At 39.1% G+C, this 21,179-nt stretch overlaps 1 protein-coding gene across 2 annotated transcripts in view; it reads right to left on the reverse strand.

Annotated features, from left to right (window-relative positions):
• Positions 1 to 21,179, reverse strand: part of LOC121296929 (rasGAP-activating-like protein 1) — a 50,984-nt gene that overhangs the window by 15,091 nt on the left and 14,714 nt on the right. For both annotated transcript variants that reach the window (XM_041222864.1, XM_041222863.1), the window contains exons 6-15: positions 18,938 to 19,019; positions 15,880 to 16,026; positions 15,122 to 15,213; positions 14,445 to 14,562; positions 13,415 to 13,568; positions 9,003 to 9,067; positions 8,590 to 8,702; positions 5,994 to 6,186; positions 4,495 to 4,632; positions 2,255 to 2,399 (exon numbers count right to left, since the gene is read on the reverse strand). In XM_041222864.1, coding sequence (XP_041078798.1) covers positions 2,255 to 2,399; positions 4,495 to 4,632; positions 5,994 to 6,186; positions 8,590 to 8,702; positions 9,003 to 9,067; positions 13,415 to 13,568; positions 14,445 to 14,562; positions 15,122 to 15,213; positions 15,880 to 16,026; positions 18,938 to 19,019 — 1,247 coding nt within the window. The remainder of the gene's footprint in view (positions 1 to 2,254; positions 2,400 to 4,494; positions 4,633 to 5,993; positions 6,187 to 8,589; positions 8,703 to 9,002; positions 9,068 to 13,414; positions 13,569 to 14,444; positions 14,563 to 15,121; positions 15,214 to 15,879; positions 16,027 to 18,937; positions 19,020 to 21,179) is intronic.

The raw sequence follows: 21,179 nt of genomic DNA on the forward strand, positions 1-21,179 counted from the left end.
CGCACTCAGCCTTCGTGAAAACGCGCTTACGAAGCATGTGCTCTTTTTTTCTAGTGTTTTATTCTACCCGAGTAGCGTTTGCAGTGCCAGGTGCTTCACTAGAGACTAGCCTGTTTACTTTGTTACTTTTCACCTGGCGGGGGAGGAGCTGTGAAATCACTATTTGTTTAACTCTGGATCTGCAATTTGATAAGCGCCTGGGGTACTGATTGCAACTCTTTATCAATGTCACTTACTGTTATCAGCAGTCAAAGCTGATAACAGTAAGTGACAGGTTATAAAACAAAGAGAGCATGGAAATAAACAGCTGTCCTACGGAAACATGTTAAAAACAGAAAAGAGAGTAACTGAAATTTAAGTGACGAGGCAGGTTAATATACAGCTATGGCCAAAAGTTTAGCATATCTAATAGAATTAACATTAAGTCTATTGAAACCTGTTGAGTAATGTTATGTTAACATACTGAATTACATACCGCTTTGTAGATTTCCATATACTTAACGAAAAACTGACAACAATTAAAAAATGTGACATATCAAAATCTAACATGAATTGCTGTACTACTATTATGGCTTCCGGCAGACTTTTGTGATATCATTTTGTAGTTTTTTTGAATACATGACATTAAACAAAAAGTAAAATTTGGCCAAGTAGATGCAGTAGTTTGGCCTATCGATATGATCAAGGTCAATATGCAGGACTGCTAACATCATTAACGGTTACAATTCACTGAACTGTGATGTAAGGTTTTATTTGGGGTTTCTGATTTAATGTTTTAGTTGATAAATACAGATTTTAAAAGTCTGAGATTACAAAAATGAAACATCAGAACACCTTATTTTGTGTTTATTCTCACAGTATATTGTTTTTGGTGTCAGCTTCCCCCCCGGTTCACGGTGCATGTTACTATATTTTGTTGGTATAGAGGTACAGCATACATGTGATTCCCATCTGTGCTGTTATTTGATTTGAGCTCTTCTGTGTTTCACCAACCTCTAACACTGCCTTTTTATCTGCAGTTGGATATTTAAAACTCATCTCTCACGTCTTTGCAATAGATGCTCATAAGTTAACTTGCACCATCAGTGCGAGTTGAGACAGTTCTGCCAGCCCGCAGTCCTACCTGGGGCTCACTGACAGAGTCCCAATTAAAATGAACCTGAAATCCATTTAAAACCCACCTCCTGTGCCCTTCGCTGGGTCGCTCATTGGGTAACTTCCCATCAGTGTGGGGAGATCAGGTTCTGCCAGCCCACAATCCTAAGTGGGGCAGTATGGGTCCCAAAAAAATCATTTAGAAATTGTTCCGCTGCTGATAGAAATTATTTCAAATCCCTTTCAAGTTGATCCCAGTAGCTACTGCAGTGTGTTTGACTATGATTTGCCCTTCGCTGGGTCGCTCATTGGGTAACTTCCCATCAGTGTGGGGAGATCAGGTTCTGCCAGCCCACAATCCTAAGTGGGGCAGTATGGGTCCCAAAAAAATCATTTAGAAATTGTTCCGCTGCTGATAGAAATTATTTCAAATCCCTTTCAAGTTGATCCCAGTAGCTACTGCAGTGTGTTTGACTATGATTTGGGATGGGTCAGACAGAAGCAGCAGTGTGATGTGAGATGAAGCTGGCTAAGGTGTGTTTGACTATGATTTGGAACGGGTCAGACAGAACCAGCAGTGTGATAGGAGATGAAGCTGGCTGCAGTGTGATAGGAGATGAAGCTGGCTGCAGTGTGTCTGAGATGAAGCTGGCTGCGGTGTGTCTGAGATGAAGCTGGCTGCGGTGTGTCTGAGATGAAGCTGGCTGCGGTGTGTCTGAGATGAAGCTGGCTGCGGTGTGTCTGAGATGAAGCTGGCTGCGGTGTGTCTGAGATGAAGCTGGCTGCGGTGTGTCTGAGATGAAGCTGGCTGCGGTGTGTGTGAGATGAAGCTGGCTGCGGTGTGTGTGAGATGAAGCTGGCTGAGGTGTGTGTGAGATGAAGCTGGCTGCGGTGTGTGTGAGATGAAGCTGGCTGCGGTGTGTGTGAGATGAAGCTGGCTGCGGTGTGTCTGAGATGAAGCTGGCTGCGGTGTGTGTGAGATGAAGCTGGCTGCGGTGTGTGTGAGATGAAGCTGGCTGCGGTGTGTGTGAGATGAAGCTGGCTGCGGTGTGTGTGAGATGAAGCTGGCTGCGGTGTGTGTGAGATGAAGCTGGCTGCGATGTGTGAGATGAAGCTGGCTGCAGTGTGTGTGAGATGAAGCTGGCTGCAGTGTGCTCACCGTTCTCATTGTCGATGTCTATAAGCTTGTCCAGGAAGTCCTTCACACAGCAGACGCTCTGAAGGATGAAGGGGTGCAGGGGAGCCATCCACTGCTCCTTCCCATGGCCCAGCTGCAGGCCCAGGTTCCCAATGCTCTGCACAGCCTGGAGGGAAGGAGACACACACGTATTACTGCAGGCAGAAGTGCCACTTTTTACATATTTAGAGTAATTGTAGTCAATGAATTCTGTGTGCACTTCAGTTACTTAGGTCTCAAATGTGCAGTTTTGAACACCTGTTACAGGAGAAATGTATAAAACAAGATACCTGGCACTACATTAGAGTAAAGAAAGTTCTCAGTTTATAAACCTTGTTCTCAGGATGTCTGTGACACCTGGGTCATTTTACCTCAACAGTGTCTTTTGGGTCAAAGCATTTGATTGGCATGTCAGTCAATAGGGAAAGCAGCTGGTTTGTTAAAGAAGCCATGAAAGAGGTGGGACAACTTCAAAATCCAGGTGGAATGACCAAGCAATTCCAACGTTAACTGAGCATGGCTTGCAAACAGATCTCTACCATAAATCCATACTTTATAACATGTGCTTATTTCACAATTTGGCATATAACAAATGCAGTTATTTTGTTAGCTGCAATCAGTTTGGAAGGTTTTAACCTCACAAGCCCATGCTGAAAATGTACTTTATAGGTGTTTATTTTCATATATATTGTCCCACCAAAACCACGAAAACATAATCCTTTTGTTGTAAGATTTTTGATCCTTGAATTTCAATAGGTATCAAGATAGCTATAAGATTATGGATATTAAAGCTTGGCTCCTATCAACCTGATTCACAGTATGTTGTAAATTAATGCTGTCTATACCGGAGGGTTTGAGGGGACAATGTTTTAAAAATTTTAAAAAATCTATTCTAACCATAAATACCATAGTTATACTTTTAACATGTGCTTATATATTGGCATATATATTCATATAATATAGGGGATATCCTTTATAAATGATATATAGTATTTGATCCTTGAATTTCAATATATATATATATTCACAGTATGTTGATATTAATGCTGTCTATACCGGAGGGTCACGAGGATATTATATAAAAATAAAAATATAAATATATATATATATATATATATATATATATATATATATATATATATATGTGTGTGTGTATGTATTTCTATCTCCCTCCCCTCTCTATCCCTGCTGTATATCAAAGCAGAGCCCTTGATACATGTCATTCTCCAGACCCCTGACAAAGGGACACAAGCCTATTGTCCTCCCCACACCTGGGCAGCCACTGGCAGAGAGCATCAGAGCCCATTTCCATTTTACATTCACCAGCCCTGCTTTGAAATACCAGACTGGGGGAGTGGGGGACGGACAGCAACAGGAAAGCAACACAGTAAAAATGTAACTAGCGTTACATGTAATATTAATTGTTTTTCTTTGTTCTTACTAATTTGTGTTTTAAATCATTTTGGGTTCTATTAACCAAGAGTTACATTTTTTCTCTAAATCTGTCTTTACATGGCTTTTAGCTTGCTGTGCGCTTGCCTGGAGAATCCTACTTGCCGGAACTGAACAGCCTCATTCCGCTCAAATCATGTGACCTTCAACTCTTCTATTTCCCCATCTCTGTCTTTAGATGTCTGTGTCTATATAAGTATAGTAGATGGGGCTAGTAGAATTGAAAGGTCATAGTGTCAAATGAATAGAATGAGGACGTCTGTTCAATCCTTGCACTTGGGATTATTCAGACAAGCTCAGTGACAGGTAAAGGCACTCAGAATTATTGCAAACACCGTCTGAAGCTACTTGCTCATCCACAGTTTCGTTTTTAGGACTGACGAAAATAAACTGATATTTCTAGAGGGGCAAAAACAACAACTGCAATTTAACAGGAAAACCATTAAAAAATAACAGAAAGAAAAAGAAAAGAAAATGCAGGATTCAAACTACAGAGGAGTTGGGGGCTACAGGTCCCTATAAGAAACAAGAGCGCCCTCATTAATGACGAAATATCCTAAAACTATATACAGGCATATTTGTTGCAGCAACTGTGTTTTAAAGCTTTTTCGCCAGATTATTGATGCGCTCCTGATAGTCGACTCTGCTTGATCATTTCCCAGTCCCTTTGAAGTGAAAGGGTGGGGCTGTATAACCAACGCTCGGCTGGTCCCTGCTAAAAGTTTCTGTGACACTGAGAGTAATGGGCTTCCAAGCCCTTGTTCACTCACCTTGGCCAGCAGCAGCAGCGTGCGGCTTGTGCGCGTGTCTGCGTGGTGGTCTCTCAGGTTGAACAGCTTCGGAGTCAGGATCGCAGGGGCAAAGAATCGCAGGAAGAAGAATCCACTGATGGCCAGGTACTTCACATCCTGCGAAGTGGGAGAGGAGGGAAGGCGGGTCAGGGGGTTCCCAATAGAAAACTTCACTGCAACTTTGAAAGTTGACAATCTGGTTCTAGCACTGTAGGAAGTTGATGTCTAATTGAATAGATTTTTTTTTTTTTTTTTTGAAAATCATTTGGAAAACGCATTTGAGGAAACTCCTATCGTCAAAACAGGTAAGGTCCAAAATTATGTTCGAATACAAACTTTGGTTTGAATATGAAATGCAATATAGATATATATATATATATATATATATATATATATATATATATATATATTATATATATATATATATATATATATATATATATATATATATATATTTTTCTTCCTCGAGCACTTTTTTAAAATTCTTAAAAACAATGTGATACTATAATATTATATGATTTATACAATGGTCACACTATGATTGCGATTATGGGAAAAATTAGGTGCTTTATTTTATTATTATTTTACAATAAAAATAATTATTATTTAAACTATTTTAAATTTGATATGACACATATTGCTCTACTGGTCATACGAAAAAAATGAACACGCACGCACAATTATTAACCATTCTTACAACCCCTGAATATTATTTTTGGCCTCTCATTTTCCACCTCTGTCAGATCTGAAACAGGCAGCAAGCTTATCTCAAAACCAACACAGTGTGGAGACCAGTGAAACAACCCCTGTGATCTGGGAGCGTGTGCCTGCAGTGAAATCCATTCACAGGGCTGCTCTGGAGGGCTACAGGGTTAATGGAAACACACCTCATTCCTATTCCTCTGTGAATGAGAATCTATGGTAGAGCGTTGCTTCCTCAAAGGGTCTAAGGAGATAATGGGATCTTTTCATATGCTATTTAGGTGTCCTGGCGGCATTGAGTGCCACTGCCCATTGCCTTCCACGCTGGGTAATGAGCACAATGCCGGGAACTAATTATAGAGGCAGCGTCCCTCTTCACAAAGCAGGCACTATTGCTTTACATGGTGCAGGAGAGAACTGCATAAAAAAATCATACGTAATATTTAACCATTTTCATCATATAAACCTATTTTAGGATTGGGGCTTGACATTTTCTGTGCTTATTTTTGGTTGCAGCTGGTCGGAAATAAGAATACATGGAAAGCTACCACATTAATCAGCAAAGCCTCTGCAACCTGTTGCACAGTTAGCAGGTTGAAAGACACATTACTCTAAAGGTGAGTGACTGATTACAGTATTTCAGGCAGTACACAAAACTAAACACAGAAACGTTCAAGCCTTAATCAACATGACCTATTGCATATGGACATGCGGTACTATGGCATGCCCTGTAAGTTTATATATATCCTGTGTCTGTGTTCACCCCCTTCCCGCACCTCATTTTCTGCCTCAGGGAACTGCTCCTCCACTCTCTTGTGAAGCTGCTTGAAGGCCACTCTCATGACAGGGGGACACCTGGCCACGGAGCCCATGATGGAGTCCATGATGCTGGACAGGTAGGCCCGCAGGAGCTCCAGGCTGCTCTCCCGCACCTCGGCCTCTGACACCGAGCCCTTGAACGGGATGCGCCTGGGGAGGAACACCACCAGGATTAGCACCCTGGTGTATTACCCTTATAGAAACCCAACAGGAACCGTTAGCACACCACAGCCTGCACACAAGTAACTAGCAACTGAACGCACACATGGGCTTCTATTCACAAATCTATTATGTTTTAAATGGATGAATTACGTTTGGTATGCATGTAGCTTTCTTTGTTTTAAAAAAAGCAACTGCATAGAAGATTAAAAAGATCAAAATGTATTTAATGCATCAAACTTTAAAAAAACAGTGGTATTCATTGTAGAGAGCATTCCTGCTTGATAATTCACAACCAAAGGCAAGGACAGCTATTCAGCAGGAATGTGAAGAACCAACAATGTTTTTTTTAAGTGGATCATTATTAGCTGTTTCAATCCAAGCCTAGAGTTAATGTTACATTAATCTTTCCTAATAGCAGCAGTTTAAAAGGTTCCAACAAAACAAACAACAAGTGTGATGACAACAGGTGATATTGTGGGGCATCTTATGCAGTGTTAGCATTACAGAACTGCATAGTTATCAGAGCTGCTGTTGTTTGATCATTTATAGCAGCTCCACAATTCAAATGGAATTGTAGGCTAAGATGCTGTGAGAGTTTCAAGCGCAGGTAGGCATGGATACCCACTTTAAATTTGTTTTAAAATGCTTTCATGATTAAAGCTATGAAAACAGTAGCACTGCTAGACCTACCCTACGAATGTATGTTAATTATGGTAATCCTTATGAACCCCAACAACTCTGATTACAGTGTGAAGTGATTTATTGCTAACACTGCTTGAAACATCAGCACACAATTTCAGAGTTGTTGTTGGTTTTGTATTTGGTACTTTCTAAAAGATGCAAAACAGAAAAGTGGCACCGTAATCAAAATGTATTGTTATTTTTAGTTTCATAATTTTGTAGTTAGTCCAATAAAAGGTATCACCTCTCATTCTCTTTGTCTATTTTTAGGTTGAAACAGCCAAAAGAAATGTAGATATATACCAACTCTTATAAATGTTTACCATAGTAGATGCATATTAAAGTGTCATAGAGCATAGCAATGTGTAATAAAGCACAGTGAATGCATGGTATAGCATAAGATAAGAGGTATAAAACATATTAAAAACATGGCAAATCATGGTAAACTATGGTAAATGCATAGTATAACCATGGGAAAAGCATAGGGGCAGAGCTGCCAAATTATTAACTGGACGAAAGGCAAACAGGTGTGAGCTTAAAAAGTGTCCTGTTTTTTTAAGCTGGGAAACGGTTTTCTACTCTTAGTGTCAAGATTCTAACATTCAGCGACTACTACTACTGTTAATTTAAAACTAAATATAATGGGCCTGGCTAAATATAAATAATGATAGGTCACTGAAGTGATTCGGCATCAAAGCGCTTGAGTACAATTACAGGAGGTGTGGGTGAACCATTGTGTCCAATGGATTCTCACTCTCTCACTGGTGGGAATCTGTTGCCTAGCAACCAGGAAGAGCATTCTCCCTCCGGGGAATACCAGTGTTTGATCCGAGCTATTCATCACTACCCCTATTCTCGGTCCCCTGCCAACCCCTTACCTGCTTTGAATTATGTATTTACATGATAGTGGCATGGACATGTATCATATGTGCATTGTCTGCCATTCAAAAATATTTGTTTCCCTAAAATATCTACATTTTATTATAATATATAGTATAAATTGAACCTAAAATACACAGACATTTTCACCAGTCTGTTCATGCACACTGAAAGGGGTGGGGGTCTTAAATTAAAGTTAATAATTAAAGAGTGGGTTCAAATGTAATGTTCTGTGTTATGATGCTTTGTTTAGGAGTTCAGTAGCTGTTCTTTAGTTCTAATTGCCTGTCATAGGCATGTGTTAGATCAGTGTCTATGTGAAGTGATCAGCAGCCACAACTATTGCAAAGGGGAAAGAATCTTGATCCAAAGCGGAAGATCACAATACTTCTGTAAAGATGTTTGGCTGATCTAGCATGTTGCATACACCTGTGGCAGGCAACCAGAACTACAGAACAGCTCCTGAACTCAAGAGAAATCACCTTCAAGCATAAAAAGGCACAATGTATGAGGAACTGCAATAGGAGGCACTCAGTTTGATTGCAAACACACTGACCTGGGAACAGAAAAAAAACCACCAGAAAAATTCTGTAACGGCATATAAAACTTGATTTTAAGTTGCAAAAACTGTTTTTAATTTACTGGAAAGTTGTTGCTTCATTTCAGACTTACTGCAAATCTTCATAGGCATCTCAAATAATATTAAACTCGCAGTTTTAGCATAGCTTAACATGGTTGCAGCAATCTTTAGCATTGTATTTGTTATTTAGTATTTCTTTATAGAAACTGTAAGGATGATAACATTGACACTAAGGAAAACGCCAGGGTTACCTGCTTCGATTCAGCTCAATCTTACACGGGTCCAGCTCGATGTATTTCTTCTCGTCGAAGATCCTGTTCACAATGGGCTTTAAGACTTCATGGAGGTACAGCATTCCCACGGCCTGCGCCCAAACAGCAAGAGTTCAGAACAGGAGTTCAGAGCTGAGGTTTTATATTTAGTAAGACAGAGGGTGGCAGTGCAGGAGAGCTGAGAATGGAGTGTTTTAATGCCCATTATTCTGGGGGTAAGGTTGGAGTGCTGAGAACGGAGGGTTAAGACTAGTGCAGGGTAATAGTTCTGGTGAAATATGAGTTATCCTAAGTAATGTATTGTTCTTCTTTTTTAGAATACATTTCAGTCACCACATCCTGTTGACAGTGAAGTGTTTTCAGATGTGCCCTGCTTGTAAACATGAACATACCTTCATAAACTGCTCCATGGCCTTTGACGCAAGGGAGTTGGATCTGAACAGAGTGTTGGGATCGGCTGGGAATAAGAGAAAAAATAATCTACACTTCAACAATATTAAACAATATTTATAAATATTGTTTACAATGTATAACAAGCATCCATAATGTTCAACTGAACTTAAATTGAATTTGTTTGAATATCATTTGTGACACATTTTCCTGGACTGATATTTAAAAAAATATTCTAGGGGGAAATAAGTTACAGGTATAAATATTGCTGAAAGACTGGACTCTTTATTTAGTGTACTTTTGTATTAATAAAGAGTCTTGGGCACTCTCAAATGTCCTTGCTGAGTGGAGGTAGGTATTTTGACCTCATCCTAGAAATCAATGTGGTATACAGTGATTGGCTTCTATGTTGCCACGGTAACTCCAGTTGAACCCATCCACACTATGTTTGCCTTCCCTGAGATGCACATACCATCACCTTGGAAACAGAGTATGGGAAGAAAACATTCACACAACCCCCCCCCCCCCCCCAAATTCAGCCACTTATAACAAGGCCTAAAGCCACCATGTCCGCATTTACCTGAAAACTTTTGCCGTCAGACCTTTGTCAGGTTGCTATGGCCACAACTACTTATCCTATTTCCATAGCGACAGTGGCAAACCACTCATAATTAAAGAGAACTCTCAATTAAGGATGATTATATTCCAAGGCAAGGAATATGTATCGTGTTTAGTCTACTGCAAATGTTTGGTTTTGTGCAGCTTATTAAAAAAACTGAGATTGCAGACACTAATGTTTTGGTTTTTTTTGTTCGTGGTGTTTTTTTGTTTTGGTTTTTAAATCAAGTGGTCTTGAAATACATTCCCCCCCCCCCCCCCCCCCACCCAAAGAATATAGTTGCTGTTTTTTCTTTTTTGGTATTTCCCTTCACAGAATGGCAAGCAAACAGCAGGGTGCTTTTAAGGTTCTTTTAAAAATACAACAAGGGAATCTGTAGCCTTTGTAAAAGAAGGACATTCAAAATGCAGCAAAACTGATGTTGTGTTTAAAAATACTGAAGCACAGTCTGGTTAAACCTTATATTATTACTTTTTATTTTTTCATTTTTTTGTTTTCAGTCAGCTATTTAAGCTTATTTTACATTACAGTCTTTTATTTCCGTTGGTAATATATATTTTTAGATGACTCTTTTAACCAAAAAAGGTTGGACTGTCGCGGTGTACTGAAATCATTTTTCTTAGCCCATACTACATGCTAACAGCAGTATGGAGAGGCTTTGGTTATTCTGGAGTTAAATAGCTGACATTTAACAACTTATAACAAGTCTACAGCAACACGCAGGTTTTTTCTCAAGCAGAATGCTATTTAATCAGAGCCCCATAGTGTTGCTATGGAAACAGAAATACTCATTTACGCACTAAATTTTCCATCTGCAAGATAGATGGGAAGAAAATACATATTTAATCTAATTGTGTTTAAATTGTATGAATTCCTGCTTGGGTATTGGTAAATATATTATTAAGAGCAGTACTGTATCCACTTTCAAACCAGACTGTGTTACTGGTAGAGTTGGCAGAATCAAAATGATTCTGAACCAAACCACCAAATACATATTATGCTAGGGGTTAGATGGGAACAGTCAATTTTATAAGTTATAAAAGCTATCCTTAACTAAATTACTGTATCAATAACCAAACCATATATATATAGGTTTTTCTTGACTATATATATAGTCAAGAAACATACAATTATTTTTAATAATTAAAAACAAACAGAAAAACAATTTGCAGCCATTTAAAGTGTAGGTTCCCTTATGCAAGTTTACCATAGTGTAATAAAGCATAGTAACAGTATGGTAAAGCACAGGCAGGCATTGTAAAAAAAATAGTGAGGTATGGGAAAGCCTATCAATAAACATGGCAAACCAGGGTAAACTATGGTAAATGCACAGGATCACCATGGGAAACGCATGGGAAAAAGTCTAGAAGGGTTGGTACAGGTATGAGGTATTACAGTTATCTTAACTAGTGTGTTCTTCTTTCAGAATCACTTTGTATATAATCTCATAGATCTCTTAGAAACATGTCTTATCCTAGTACATCTGGTATAGCTGGAGCTGTATGTTACATGTCAGAAATGCCACACTGGTCGAAGACTGTACTAGTGAGGGAGACAGGCTGCTGAGTTACACACACCCAGCACTAAAGTTACAGCAATTACTAGACAAGTGTTTTAAAAGTACCAGTATCTTTTAAAAAGTCAATTTGTGCCTTGAAATATTTAAAAGAAAGACAATGTTATGTTCGAACAAGTGAAGATGAGTGTCAGATCTAAGTAGCGGTACTTGCATTAGTTTCACTGAAATGATCCTTTGAAAGTACAGGCTGCGACAGTTTCATTGAAATGATAGACAGGTCCTTTGAATGTACGGGCCATGTCAGTTTCATTCAGCGGCTGCAGGCTGAACTGTGCTGATGTGTAAAAAGTAAAGACTTAAAAAAAAACATTTCACATGCACAGGAACAGCCAAATCAGAATAACAGGACCAGCCTTATAAAGATGGGAGATCTACAAAAGGGTCCGCCCTGGAAAGAAGTAATGTAAATGACACAATTTGGGCAAACTTGGACCCCCCCTTTTTAAGTACAAATTAGTAGCTAACAAGTGGCATCCCTGAGTTTTGCCTCTTCAGCAAGGAAAACAGGTAATATGATATTGTTTTGGTTTTGATTTTCCCGTTTTTAGAGCTGTCCAGAAACATCATTTGAATAGCGCTGAAACAACTGAGATAGCTGTGGCAATGCCCTGGATTTCAAGTGTATTCCTGCATAGGTAGTTTTCCTCCATTTTTTATTCTAACTAAGCGTGACAGTCAATTCCACTGTCGTATAACATGCACTTTTGTGAGCCACTTGCACCTCGCTCACTGCAGCCAGAGCTGGTTTTAATGAACAACATCAATCTCTTTTCACCTCTACAAATGTGTGCTGCCAATTCCCCCAGGCTCATTCTCAAGATATGCTAATACAATCAGCTGGACCTCATCTCCTCAATGGTTTGGAAAGAGGGCTCTCAGATTTATGAAAGCTCATTAGCCTTGCTGGAAACTAATCAGGAGATATGGCTTCTTATTATCTTATCCACTTGATGTGAACAGTGGTTGTCACATTTTTTCCCTCTTGGTAACGCACTGAAGAATTGTGTCATTGTATTAAATGTACTGAGTTCTGTATGAATGAATATGTTAGTTCTCACACACTAAGACCTGAATTGACTATAATGCAACAAGCACAGTGTTCTGTGTTAGTATTCTAACATTCCTTCAAGTTTTATAAATAGAGTTAAATGTGGTTGTAGAATAAGTAAATGAAAGAGAAAGGTACAGTAGTTACTGAACATTGAACCAAAAAAGGTCAAAAAAGGCTATAGTACATGAATTAAACAAAATGTTTTGCCAATGGAAAGAGACTCTTTAAAAGTCATTCAAAGGGATTTGCAGTTTAGTACAGCCCTGTCTGCTTCATCATTCAAATTGACTTCAACAGCCTGAGATTTAAGAGGCCATCACCTTCTCCAATGAGAGCCAGAATGTTAATTATAGGAAAAGCTTTTAGTGTGATGCTGCTTCCCAGTCTCAGAGCTCAAACCACTTCCTAGGCTTGATTTACTCTTGCCTGAGGACTTGGCACGGCCCTCAGACTGATATCACTGCTCCTGCGGCAGCCCAGCTCTTCTCCACAGCACCCTGAAATACCCAGGACTGGGATTAGGAAAGTGGGGGCACTGAAGCTAAGGGGATAGTCTGCAGGTTTACCATTGATGACTTGTAGACATTGTTACCATGCACCCTAATATTATCATTATCTGACATACACATAAAAAAAAACAAAAAAAACTTTGAAATACACAAACATCCATGAGGTGACAGTGGCTGTATTGTTGATGGAGTATTCTATTTACATTACAAGTACAATATATGGAAAATAAAGTATATTTAACCCTAAATTAAAACAGCTACATCTGGAGCATTAAGTTTCTTAGATCAAGCTCTACATCTGGTGTAATTTGGAATGAATGCAACACCTTTATACGCTTAAAAGTAAAATGCGTCCAAAATAATGCAGTAGATTAGTTTTTTTAATAGAGTAAACTTGTTTATTTTAGAACATTAGTGGCCTGCAACCCTTTAGCACAAGGAAACAGCAAAAAGGCAACCCTGCAACTATTTAATCACTTTTTTTTGGCTGATATGGAGAATTGCTGTGTTGAGTGGAGTTATTTCTCTTAAATCTCTTTGGAAGCCTGCAGTGTTGAAAGCGTACTTATTAGAATTCACAATATTTAATCAGCCACTTAAAATGAAACACTCCAGACTAACAGCTTTCTTCCTGGCAATCCAATGATGTCACTTACAGGTCTGGTTGACCTCTCTCATGTTGAGGTAGTCCAGGAAGGGCACCACCAGCCCCTGGCCCAAGTAAATCTTGACCAGCGTCATAGCAACATCCTGGCGACTCTCCACTGTTGTCACTTCCTCTAGCATGGTCAGTGGGGTGGTGTCCTCCACCTGGAGGAGAGAGGGATACTGCTGAGTGACACAGAGGACAGATCAGTATCTCCTTTGTTTTCTTTTGGTTTGCAGTTTTGTGTTGCTGCTTTGAATATTACTTGTTACAACTACTTGAATAACTTTCTTCTTCAATACGGAATTCTTAAAAATTACTAATGTATGATGTTTGTAATAATTTAGAGTGGTTCTAGGCTTTGATGCTCCAATACTGAGATTACCATTTTTCTCTAAATTTGCCACATAGTGTAGTGAAAAATTTGTTTTCAAAAATACATTCTGAATCATGTTTTGTCACATGACTGGTAGAATGTTCATTCCAAAAGGTTTCATATAAGTACTGTAATAAGAGTAGGTGGGCACTTGATTTGGATGGAATGAATCTTCAGTCTCAACTGGCTGGAACAGTGAGCCTCTACTGTAGCAGTGTAGGTAAACAGCACAATATTGCCTCTTTTGCAAGCTGTGAAAAAGTGAGTGCTCCAGTTTTCAGTTAACTTATGAAGGTGTTTACATTACCTGAAATACAGTGATGCTCTCTTATCCATAGACATAACAGTGAGTTGCTTACAATACCCAGTGTTTTATAATATTATACCAACAACCACCTGCATTGAGGTGAGCTGCAATCCTCTCTAAGACCTTGCTTTCTTTGCACTGCAATCATGCCGTTTGTTTGTGGAATGCTGGGCAAAAATACACCTTCCGTGCATGGGTGCATTATCATCTTGAAAGTAGCCATCACCATCAGGGAAGCATTGCTGGGTGGACTTGATCTGCAATGATGCTTAAGTAAACTCAGCCACTTGTTAGGCATTCAAGAGTAGTCAAGGGACAAAGACATGAAGATCCTGCTGATGGTCAGAAGGAACTCACCTCAGCAGGACAGATCACAGACTCCACCAGCAGGTCAATCAGGGGCTGATAGTACATTGAAGGCAGGATGCGGTCCTCTGCCAGGCGGATTGTCAATCTCAGGGCTCCCAGCTTACCCCTTGAAGAAAGAGCTTGGCTAACTGCAATATACAGAACTCGGCATCTAAACTGTGTTAAAGAGGGAGTTTTCATAGTCAACGTTTATGAGGTTAACAATTCTTCTCAGTGGTTCTTACTTCAGTTACTCAAATACTGGGTCTGTGTTTGTTTGTGTAAAGTTGCTTTGACCTGAGTTCAGAGGTCGCGCTTTAATTCTAGTGTCCAGACCTTGAGAACCCCTGCTCTGTTTTGCCAGCAATACAAAAGGACACTTGATCCTGAGTTGGTGTTCACAAGATGGTGCTGGAGATTACAGACATAGAGACACTCTGGCTGATCCCGCCTACTTTACTGACTGACAACTAGAACTGAATAACAGCTTCTGAAATGAGGCCAAAGCACCTTAAAACTGTGGAATAAACTACATTTCAAATCCCAGAAATTAGTCTGTAACTATGCTGTTTTCATCTGAATCTACCACCTCATTTTAGGTTTTATACCAAAACCTACAACAGTTTTATTATAAAATAATTTTAAGTTAACAAGTCACGAGCAGTGCAGGCCTGGCAGTTTCTCACCCTGCATCATCCTCCATGTTTCCTAGGGGCAGCAGCCGAAACCAGCCCCGGACCTGGGGGGACCTCTGCAAGCATTCCAGGGGGATCTCCACCTACACACAGGGCCAAAGCACACAGATAGGCTGTCAGCTCCACACACAGGAGATCCGCTGAATTATAAAAGACAGGGTGGCCTTCACTTACCCTTCTTCAATGGCAATGTAATGGTTCAGTACTAAAGGTCCATTGGTAACACTAGAGCAGCTACACTAGTGTGAGTCATTGATAGACTAGTGATAGATAGACTATAGTGGAAATGTTTTTATATTCTGAAATAGCAAAGATGTCTCTAGTACATGGTGGTTTTCAATTGCATTACCGTATTAGTGCCAGTGTCCCTTTATGAGATTTGGCAAAATTCATTCAGCTGTTTTGGAGCAGTATCAAAACCACCATATTGGATAGGCATTCAAAGTCCAGGTGGCTCAACACATTCCCCATTGGTGGTTGTTAAACCATCCAAGTTTCTAGTCAATACATCAACAGTTCCTGATACAGTGATAACGTATACATCAAGCATCAATCAGATTTATCTTTGGACTGCTCCCCTGAAAAGCTCACCTACCGGTACATTGGTTGTCACAGTCCTATGTCTGCCTCTGTGCTCCGCAGAACTGACTACCTGTACTGCTGCAGGAGGGTTCATGATGTTGTACTGCATGTGACCCTCACTGGGGTTCTTGTTACTAGGTTACGCAGAGTATGGTAAGATGGCTCACCTTTCCCAGGAAGTCGTTCTTTCCCACCAAGTCCCAGTCCCACACCTCCAGAGTGAGGCTGCGCCCCTCCGCCCCTTCGGAGCCCTCCAGCTCCAGCTCCAGCTCCAGCACCTCGTCCCAGTGAGGGAAGCGTGTCTTCTTGATGATCTGAGTCACAGACACACAGATTAACCAGATCCATACACTCTAAACGTGTGCAAAACAAAACCAGTTCACATGAGGCATGCTTGCAGATACTGAGATCTACTAGGGAATGCAATTTGGATGCTGTAGTGCCTTTATTGGTGTTATATGAACAAAATATTTAAAATATTTTAGGTGAGAAATTCAATATTAAATATGGCCATCCCCATGAGTGAAATGACCACAGCAATCCATGAACAATCAAGGAGCATTCTGTTTATATAACAGTATACAGGGTATACAATATACATGTATGGAAAAGAAAGTGTGTTTAAAGATTAATTAAGCAAATGTATTACTTTTTTGAGACCAAGCTCTAGAACTTGCTGTATAATAAATTCATTGATATTAACTTATTTAAAAAAGATTGTATCCTTTCAGTTTTCAGTTGTCTCAAACTAATCCCTATAACTACTGAAATGCATTCCTGTCTTGGATAACAGAAGTTCAAATGTTAAAAGTACTATTTAGCCTGGTGGTGTGTGCAGTAGGTTTGTGGCACTTTTCCAAAAGTGTTGAGAGGTCCAACAGAGTCATCTTCATGTTTGTTTTATAAAAAAAAACTAATGAATTGAGGTTAGTTTTTTTTTTCAGTAATCGCCTCTAGTTGTTATCTCTTTGATAACCCAGACATCTTGATTCAATTAATCATCACTGCTAAAATATTTAAAGAACTGGGCTGTGTCTGAGTGTTGAAAGAGTTTATGATTAAAGAGAAAGTAACGAGGTTCCGAAAAGGCACCCATATGTCCCAGAGTGTTCCTACAACTGTTTAAATAACGTGTCATTTTTATTTTCATTGTTAACATCCTGACAACTTTTTACACTTATAACTTTAAAGTCTGTTTCAAAATGGCCGCTCTAGTGCACTGGGGTTTCAGATCTGTCCTCTAAAAAACACTGCAGAAAGACAAAAAACACACACATCATGGATCGTTATTGCTGTGTTACCTGTTTAACAATGCGGACAATAACCCTTACACTAGCAGTGCAGTACAGCGGACATTTTGAAAATAGCTTTAAAACAGACTTGTGTAAAAAGTTGTCAGGAATGAAAACAATAGGTACGTCATTAAACAGTTGTAACAACACACAGGGGAACGTGTCACTATATTTTTCAGAACCCCACTACTTACTCTTTAAGAGTAAAAGGAAAATATGAAACGTGTAAGCACAGAAAGATATGCGAGCACAATCTTCTGCTACAGATGCACAAAGAATGCAAAGCAGTCAACTGCTTTATAAGTGCTTTCTGGAGTGGATGTTTCATTAACTTCATTAATTTGTCATTGTAATGTTTGCTACAAGTTTCCTTCATTTTTATTCAATACCTATGGACTTAAAACATGTTAAAGGGAATAATCTGGATAATCAGAGCATCGGCACCACCCTATTTGATTCAATAACAAGTTCTCTAGAAGCTTTGATAAATCCAAAGATTACAAAATTTCAGACAGCAAATGGGTATCAGTATGAAAATCAATTTTTTTCTTAACCTCTTTCTTAATTTTTATTCAAATTTATTTTGAAGTAATAGTAAAATGACACAGTTGTGTATTTTTATGTCGATCCAAGTCTGTACAGCTATACAATAGAAGCACACTATTTTAATAACAACTAATTCTACATTAAGTGCTGGTAAATGTAGAAATCAACTCTGTAATATCTTTTAAAAAATCTGAATTATCAAGTGGGGGATCAGAAACGTGTGTTTCTGTATGTATATCATCGTACCCATAATTATAAATCACATACTATAAGAAATCACTATTTGCCAATATTTTGGTACATCCTATGTAAATATGTCACCCTTAGCTAGGAAACACTCAATAGTACTGGATTTAGAAATAATAAAAGAAACTAAATTCAATGACAAACGTTTTCACTACAAGACTTCAAATTAACACATTTGAAAAAGACTTCTGTACAAAACATTTGTCCTTCAGTTTTAGTTTCTTTCAGCATTTCTACAGACATCGTTCTGTGCTGCATAGTATTTATTGTGCAATTCAGAAAACAACAATACTTTTACACTGTAGCAGTTTGAGTCAAATCTTATTTCTATGATTTGTAATAAGTGAATATGACCTGTTGCTTGTAGTTGCCTCATCCAAATTGCATGCAATTACATATTTTATACAATAAGAGACACCCTACACACTGCATATTAACTTATAGTACTGACGCTGTGCTTTCATATTAATCAGTCAGTTGTTTATCTGTCTGAATGTACTATTACTAGGTAAATACTTCACTCACTTTCAATCAAATGATATCTTTTTTCTCTCTTAACTGCTTAATACTGTAAGACTTCTTTCCACTAACTCTGTTCAACAGCAACGCTCGATTGGATTCAACCGAAGGCTATGAACCTGAAACCTGAGTGATGAAACATTTCATCTAAATCAGCATGTATTTGCATGCTACTCAGGGGACTAGCATTGCAAAAGTACAAGGTGTCATATACAGCAGTGTGTGTGTGTGTGTGTGTGTGAGATATACTTAAAAAGCTGTTAGCTGGATATCTGTCAAAAGATAATACCAACACTTGTTCACAGTAGAGTGGCTCAGAAGCACTACCTGGGGAACAGGCAGTTTATGTGTTTGTCATCAAGAAAGTGACAGAAAAGCACTGGGCTGCAGTGTGGAAGGTACACTAGTGGGTTTGAGTACCTCAGTGGTTAGAGAAAGAAATAAAGTACCGGGCTGCAGTGTGGAAGGCAATGGGTTTGAATAGCTCAGTGGTTTGAGAAAGTGCTGGGCTGCAGAGTATAATGTTGTGGGTTTGCCCAGCTCAGTGCTTATAATAAGCTCTGGGCTGCAGTGTGGGAGGCAGGGCGGGTCTGTCTGTCTGTCAGTTTGTCTGTGCACTCACAGAGGTCTCGGCCGTCCTGTTGTTCAACAGTATCCTGGCGAAGGGGTCGGAGGTCCCAGAGATGTCTCGAGGGGCCAGGTCTCTATGGAGACAATCACAATGGCACAGTCAGGGTGAATGAAGGAACATCAATAGCATATTGTAATAGGGTTTAACTGCATTAAAGTACGTGACGTGTGCATAGGGAAATGTAAAGTTTAAATACTATATCAAATATTTATAATAAACAATTTTTTTAATTTGTAAACTTTCATCCATCAATCAGGACACTGTTAAAACATTTACATTTAAAATGTTTTTTTTTTTTTAAAGGGGTAAAATTCAGCCTACATAGTAAATAAAATGCCTAAATAAGAACCCCTATTCAAAAATCCTTTTCTTACCTCCTACCGCAGTTCCCTGTGCTTAATATATTCAAGTGGTTATGAGTAAGCCATTACTTGAAGCCTTGCCAGCTTGACTTGAATTTGTACTGTAACTTCAGACTCTTTGATTATATTTAGTTAGCAAATACTTTAATGGTTATCCAATATATAAAAAACAAAAACACAATATCTTTCCTGGCCTTTTGAATTGACCCATCCCACAGAGATCTTTAGTCTCCATGGTTACAGAGAAGTAATAACCTCACCACCAGATACAACATCAGGGTGTTTAATCTTAATGTAGATATCAAAAGGAGAGGACTTCTGCTTGGTATGAATACGGAACAGATTCCTTAAAGAAAACAAATACAAATACTGTTCGAGCATTATTTTTACATTTTACAAAATTGATTTTATTTTGTATTAATTTAGTAGATAGTTTTTTCCAACAGCATAATAATCTTTGTATAGAGCACCACTATCACAAAGCACTTTACGAGATACAAGACTAGGGAGGGTGAACTATGCAACAGTTCACTCACAGCAACGTTAGACAGAGCATGAGGAAGTTAAGTAACTTGCTCAGGGTCACACAATGCATCAGAGGCTGAGCTGGGATTTGAACTTGGGACCTTCTCATTATAACCCTTTTTCTTTAACCACTGGACAACACAGCCAACTTGTTAATGTTAACCACTGAAACACTAGCTAAATTACAAAATAATAATGATCACAACCTATTTTACTTGAAAATCACATTCAAACAGCAAATTTTAAATCCTTTTTCTTAACATTGTAAACCCAGGACACACACACAACCACCAGGCACATAGCCACTCTCACATTAACAGCTGACACAGAAAACTGACTTAAAATTGTCGTGTCAACTTTAGCTTTACCTCCATATTTTGGCATTCTGTACAGACATTATTTAAAGTCAGAGTTAGAAACTCGCACTAGTCCTGAACCCAGAATTGCATTTCATAACCCCCCCCCTGTTTAGGTATTTAGGTATTTAATTACCAGGACCGTGCTGTGCTCTGAACTGATCACACTGATACTGTGAGCCTCACCTAAGTTTGTAGGTTTGCTTTTAGATGTTGTTCATGCAGCTATAGGTGAAGTTTTTTAAACAGTGGCCTGATTTCAGTTAGAAAACAGCTGCTGCTGTTAGTTTAATGCAGTCCTATCAGAACCTTACAAGAAGTAAAAATACAAATTGAAACATTTCAGAGCGAGCACCAGAAACTCTGAACTAAACAGGCTGCTGTGCCTGACTATCTGTGGCTTGCAACTAAATGTGAGGACCAGGTAACAGAATCTGTGACATAAATTAACAGAGGCCTCTTACTCAGTGAAATGTTACTCTACTCCGTGTTAATCTGGCAATGAACCGCACAGTGCTTTGAGAGCTCAAAAGTGGCTCTTCAGTTCTAGGTTACAGCTACAGACATATGTACCACATGCTAGGTCAGCCAAAGTGTCTTTACATTTATATGCACCAGTGCACCACCTAGTGTACAGCTACTGTGCACTGCCAGCAATGCTAAAGTACATTTGATCCACAGTAGTTGTTCACTAAATGGTGCTCTAATTAATATAAAGGCATTTTGGCCAGTTCGTGTTAAATATCTCTGTGGTTGGCAACTAGAATAGAATAGCAGTTTTTGAACTCAGCTTCTTAAAGGGGAAGTTACATTTGGGGATGTGTAATATTAATTATAAATATGTGACATGCTTGCTTGCCTTTGCTCGGTATGGCTAATGCACATGCTGTTACTGCTGTGCTGCAGGTACCCGGCATGTTCTTCATTGAGCTCTTACATTGCAATGCAGTGCTATAGAAACACACAAGGCTCCATGGAAAAGTCACAAAC

This window comes from Polyodon spathula, chromosome 22 (assembly GCF_017654505.1).
Source record: "Polyodon spathula isolate WHYD16114869_AA chromosome 22, ASM1765450v1, whole genome shotgun sequence".
Classification (NCBI taxonomy): Eukaryota; Metazoa; Chordata; class Actinopteri; order Acipenseriformes; family Polyodontidae; genus Polyodon; species Polyodon spathula.